The sequence below is a fragment of the Coffea arabica genome, chromosome 4e, assembly GCF_036785885.1.
Source record: "Coffea arabica cultivar ET-39 chromosome 4e, Coffea Arabica ET-39 HiFi, whole genome shotgun sequence".
Classification (NCBI taxonomy): domain Eukaryota; kingdom Viridiplantae; phylum Streptophyta; class Magnoliopsida; order Gentianales; family Rubiaceae; genus Coffea; species Coffea arabica.
This window is the reverse complement of record NC_092317.1, coordinates 47,047,647-47,053,546: the sequence shown is the minus strand read 5'-3', so window position 1 is coordinate 47,053,546 and position 5,900 is coordinate 47,047,647. Positions and strand designations below refer to the sequence as shown.

Here is a 5,900-nt window from a genome sequence, read left to right as displayed (position 1 = left end):
ACTCACTCATGTATGGTTTAGGACTTGGTAAATCACTAGTATATACATGATTGATCTTAAATATTAAAGAGTCAGGAAAAGAAATTTAAATTTGACAAGAAGAAGAGACCATCCATCCTCATTTCTGAAGTCATATAACTGTTGCAATTTAGTATAATCGCACCAACAGGCAAAACAGAAAAACTAACAACAAATACTGTGAGCCAAAAAAGACTATACCAAAATCAAATCCACTTGCACTGAGCATAAAATTTGACAGAATACTCTGGAGAGGATGATAAAACATGTCCAGAATAGTATCCATCTTGGCCAAAATCACTGAGCTATTCTCCAGATATTTCCTTGTCACAAGCATCCGCATCTTCATTCTCACCAAATAAAATTTTCCAGATACCAATCCTTCATTATCATTCTCCAATTCATCCCTGCACCTCTCCAGACTCTCCTTAGCAGCAGAGGTCCATTCCATCAAATCCACAACGGTTTTTGTTTCCTTAAAGATGTTGCCATCGGGGACAATCCCAATTTTTGTCACAGACATGTTAACAAGTCTTAGGGAATCACTGATCAAACTTTCACATTCTTGTAGAGATGGAAAGACACTTGCAGAAGAAGCATTGACTTTTGAGATTACCCTCTGCCTTTGGGAATTAAGGATGGTGAGCTCATCAAAAGAAGCACTGAGTGAAAGAGCAAATATCTGTGAAGGATTAATCTTCGATGAAGCCTGGCTTTGCTGGAGTTTCCATATCTGCTTGAAACATAAGCGGCGGGATGGAGTTAGAGAACAGATGGCTCTGATTGCTTTGCTTGGAGGCGCATTAGAGAGTGATTGAGACTCTACTTTGTGCTTGAGGATGGTTAAGACTGAGATGATTGAACTGATAATGATTGTGAATGAGATGATCAAAGAAATGATGATGGTTATCTTCCTTTTTCGTCTTGAATATTGATCTTCTAATAGTCTGTTGTTGGCTGACTCCATCTCTGCCTCCAAGGCTTGGAAATTCAGGAAATGGGGGCAAGATTTGTATGATGGTTGATTGAAGAGGGCAGATCAGTAGGAGTTTCGATTCTTATGAAAAGGGAAAGTAGGAAACTTGAAGATGTAAAGATAAAAGACTGACTGGGGAATTAGTTTATAGTTACCAAGTGTGGTCGTATACCTACTACACCTTCAAGTCAACGTTTGGAAACTTTCCAAGCTAAGGTTGGATTAAAAATGATAGCCTGAAGACCATAGTCGACGATTGAAACTTTCCAAGCTAGGATGGATGAAAAATGATAGAAGTTTCTTGTCGAGATGGCCCTTGAATATTTGCACATCCCAGAGCTTGTGCCAATATTATGCTGTATAGGTATTTGATTAATTGGCATCTTATTTCTGGGACAGTTGGGACTTCAACTGATCCAAAACAGCTAGATAATTGCCTATCAGCTGCTGCACCAACAACGCGAGTAGAGTTGTAATGAAAAATTCTCTGCAATTCCTATTTCTGGAAATCTCCGCCAAAGGAGCTTATGCAGCAGCACAAATTGATAATTAATTAAACGATAGTTTAGGCCTTGTCTGGGTGTAGAAAAAGAAGAGGGGGTAATGAAAACCCGCATCTCGTTTGGGAGATTAACTGGAGAGGAAAGGAAAGAAACATCACCTGCAACAATGGAGGAACGAAGAATGGAGGGAAAACGCCAGAAATTATCAGTTTAGTCCACCTTACTGAATTTCCAAAACAGAACAATGCACACACTTGAGCGTCCTATTTCGTTTTACCTGTTCTTGGGATTTAGTAAGCCAGACAATAGCTGGGATAATCTAATAAATCCAATCCACACATCAATTAAATTTTAAAGCACAACGCAAAGGTCTCAAAGCTTGATATCTTGCCAACCGAATAAGTTGAAAAACCAAATACATTTTAACAGGTGAAGTATCCATGATCTAAGCAACCAACAGACTCAAAGGAGAACCGGACAGGCCAATTTCACCACGGAAACAAAAAGGCAGGAATGAGTATCCCTCATTTCCATACAACCTAAATTCTGTCACCTCAAGCTACAATACTACCATGTCCAACGAAAAATCAGGGTCCCTGCTGATGTGATGAAGTTTAGATTGGATAAGAACCAAAGCTTACAGCCTTCTTCCACGTCTACCACCCTTTCGGCGAGTGCTATCAGTAGGAATTGGAGTTACATCCTCTGGGAAAATAACATTTTCAAGTCAGTTAATATGCACCCAAAACTGATGTTAGAAAAAAAAAAAGGGTGCAATCATATTTTAGCTATGTGATGAGGAGTATCTGATCCAAATCTAGGATAACTTAATGAACTCCAAAATCAAACCAATAGCAGGCAGAATATGCCAAAAAAATTCAGTTCTGAATAGGAAATAAATAATACTTGTTCGACTCCCTAATTTTTATCAAGAGACGAGATATTAATTAAGCAGCAGAAGCAAAAAGATTTTTTTGATTCACAACAAGCATTTCAACTTCTGGTGAAGTCCTTTGATATTTCAATTTCTACCAAATTTTTCAAAAACAGATAGCTTAGAGATCACCTAGAGTTCAAGTTCAAGCAAAGGCCTCGTAGTTTTGAAACAAAAAATGTCAAACTACAAAATAAAACCAATTACATTTGTATTCACTTCAAGATATTGTTGTGACACTTTACTGAAAGATTTAGACAACAAACATTTAATCTGGTTATCTCTCTCCATGGTAACTTATTTTGTTTTCAGGTACACTCACCAGTCAGTTTAATGCAAAGCAAACCATTTTCACCCACTCCGTTGCACCTAAATACAAATTGTATTCTAAGACGAATGATCTATCTTCTGTAGTTACTATATTAGATGCTCTGTTGTATGGTTCAAGCAAATAACTCTTATCACCGCACCCCTCCAATAGTGAAGCATGCAGCCAAGGGCTCACAGAGATTCTACCTACTCATAAAACACTTGCATCCAACCTAAAACAACCCTGGGCATCATATGGAATAAAAAAGGAGCAAGTAATGATGCTTCTGATCCCAAAGAAAATGTTTACCTATACGACCAATTTTCATTCCTGAACGAGCAAGGGCACGGAGAGCAGACTGAGCACCAGGGCCTGGAGTCTTTGTCTTGTTACCACCAGTGGCTCTGAGCTTAATATGAAGGGCAGTGATGCCAAGTTCCTGCAAAAACCATTACAAAGAGATGACAGTATCAGCAAAAATAATAGGCAGTAATCAAAAAATGCAACAAATAAGTCCATTAATATGAAACAAAAGACAAGCAATTAGGCTATCAGATCTTACAACACTTGCTAGTAATTCAGTTTTATTTACCAAATATGAATATCAAGCTAAGGATGTGATAACGACCTTGCATCTTTGAGCAATATCTTGCGCTGCAAGCATAGCTGCATATGGGGATGATTCATCTCTATCAGCCTTAACTTTCATGCCACCTGCAGAAGTAGGCCAGACAACAAGAGAATTTAGTACTTCACCTTGTCATATGAATGGAAATACATTCAACAACTAACACAATCCAACCAAGGAAGGGTGACTAAAATAACTAAAAGAGAAGGGATATGATAAAATCTATGACCAAATTTTGCTTTCCCAGTTAAGAGATCTATCCTAAATGTATATGATACCAGTAACAGCAATAAGATCAACTACGCCCTTTAGTAATTCAACTAGACATAATATATTCTATAATCACTCGAGAGACATCAGGGAAAGGAACAATATTCATGAACAAAACAAAGGAACAATATTCATGAACAAAACAATTTTGTCTATCTCCAAAGAAAGGAAATCAAGTAGGAAAGATGAGCAAATGACAACCCAAATAATATCTGTTTGTATGGTTTCACCAAGAAATTCATACCAAAAGCAAGCTTTTATTTGAAAACATTGCAAGTGCGCATTGCATTTAACAGCAATCTTTAAAAATAATCGTCCAAACACCATAAAATTAGAAGCTGCAAATTCAAAAGAAGCATTATTTTTCAATTCCAACTAGCCACGATTCAATATATTCCTTCTCCAAGTTAGTTAGTTATCAAGTTACGTTAAAAATGATACAAGTATAACCAACAGGCAAAATATCAAAAAATTGGCTCCAATTTTACTTGGGGTTCAGATTTTACTGATTGGTGTCTGTAACATACTTTTTAACCTTCTTTGACTGCCATTTTAGTTTCTTAAATCTCTACAATGCAAAAGTTGACAAAACAACGACTCAAAAACTTTTCTTTTCCCACAAAGTCAAGAGAAAGGATTGAAAAGACTAGAATCTTTACCAGTAATGCGAACGAGTGTTTCTCGTCCAGATAGATCAGTCACATGCTGCAGGTAGGAAAGAAAACAAGGAAACTCAAAAACGATCTCAAATTTAAAGATTCCAATCAGAAGAAAATCTGAAAATAAAAAAACAAAAAATTCACACCCCATATTCAAATACAACAAAATGTGAAACATACAATAAAGGTGTCATTGAAGGAGGCAAAAATGTGGGCAACCCCAAAAACTTGCTCTCCGTCCCTGGTAGCAGGGCCCAAGGTCACATTCTCCTCCTTCGGCTCCCTTTGCCTTCTCTTCGACTGCAAAACCACCATTCAACCCTTATTATATCTTCTATAATCACAAATATCATCCACAACGAAAACTATAAGAGTTTCACAACATTTTTGCTAAATTTTAAAGGAGCAGACCAAATGGAAAACAGGAATATGATTAATATTACCATTCTACAACATTCATAGCCGAAAAAATCAATGCAATCCCAGAAAAACAGTACAAAAGTACACTACAAACTCGATTCTGAGGAAGAACAGGAGAAATTAAGAAGCTTTTACCATGAAGGAAGACAGAGATTAATATGAAGATTAACGTTAAGACTGAAATTAAAGGGCTTTTTATTACCATTTTCAACGACGGTGGCTCTGAGAGAGAGAGAGAGAGACTGAAAATTGAGCTGCCGACTGAGAAGTGGGAACGAAACAAAACCCTAGCAAATGCAAATTTCCCAGCAGCGGAATGAGGGTTTTTGTATTTGGTATTAGGGCTATATGGAAAGGACTAGGAGGGTCTATTGTTATGGACCGGCCCAATGAATTCTATTACTACTACTTCAGTACTATTTTGTTGGCCCAATAGCTTTTCCGGAATTTGGATTTGGTCTGTCAATTTTCATGTATAGTCGATCGAAACAAGGTGCTTGCTAGTAAAAAATAGTCTTTGCCTTTTTACATTACTAAATCACTAATATGGTAAATAAGATTGCCATTCTTAAAAAGAAAAAAAAGGTTGCCATTCTTTGTGAAACAACTATGAATAGTATACTATACTAGTGATGATATTGGATTTTTGTAAATGGGAAAGGAAAAATAAAAGAAAATTTTTTGTTAAATTACTTTTTCAATATTTGAATCAAAGGCATAATTTTTTTTAAGATAAAATTCCCTTTGTGACATAAATTGCAAAGTTCCAATTCGATCAAGAATTCTCCAAAAATTTTCTCTGCAAATGATTAGTCTGTCTAGCGTGTGCCCTTCTGGTCTTATATTTTTGAAAATATAAGATTAATTAGAGAAAATAAATAAATACAAGAGATATTAGGTAAGATTAAATAGGAAAAGTATATAAATATAAGGAAGATAATAATTGTTAGTATGTATATATATCTGATAAGTTAGGTGAATATTAGACGCGTTAACAAGTGCTTTAAAAACATATTATTTAGAAAAATCACAAATGAATCTGAAGGTTGACTTATTGACTGTGATTAACTCACCATATAGGCTACACAGCGGTCTACACAACAAGAGCAAAAATTACACAAAAAAGTGTCCACATTTCTCAGGTCTGTGGACTGTTCTTCCAAGTTCCAATATCATTAATTT

At 36.1% G+C, this 5,900-nt stretch overlaps 1 protein-coding gene across 1 annotated transcript; it reads right to left on the bottom strand.

Moving 5' to 3' along the window:
* Window positions 1-1,865: 1,865 nt before the first annotated feature.
* Window positions 1,866-5,049, bottom strand: LOC113743018 (small ribosomal subunit protein uS11x-like). Its single transcript, XM_027271076.2, has 6 exons — window positions 4,921-5,049; window positions 4,479-4,598; window positions 4,299-4,344; window positions 3,370-3,455; window positions 3,051-3,180; window positions 1,866-2,202 (listed from the first exon to the last, which is right to left on the bottom strand). The coding sequence occupies exons 1-6, from the start codon at window positions 4,921-4,923 to the stop codon at window positions 2,135-2,137; spliced, it is 453 nt and encodes a 150-aa protein (XP_027126877.1). The 5' UTR covers window positions 4,924-5,049; the 3' UTR covers window positions 1,866-2,134.
* Window positions 5,050-5,900: the final 851 nt, after the last annotated feature.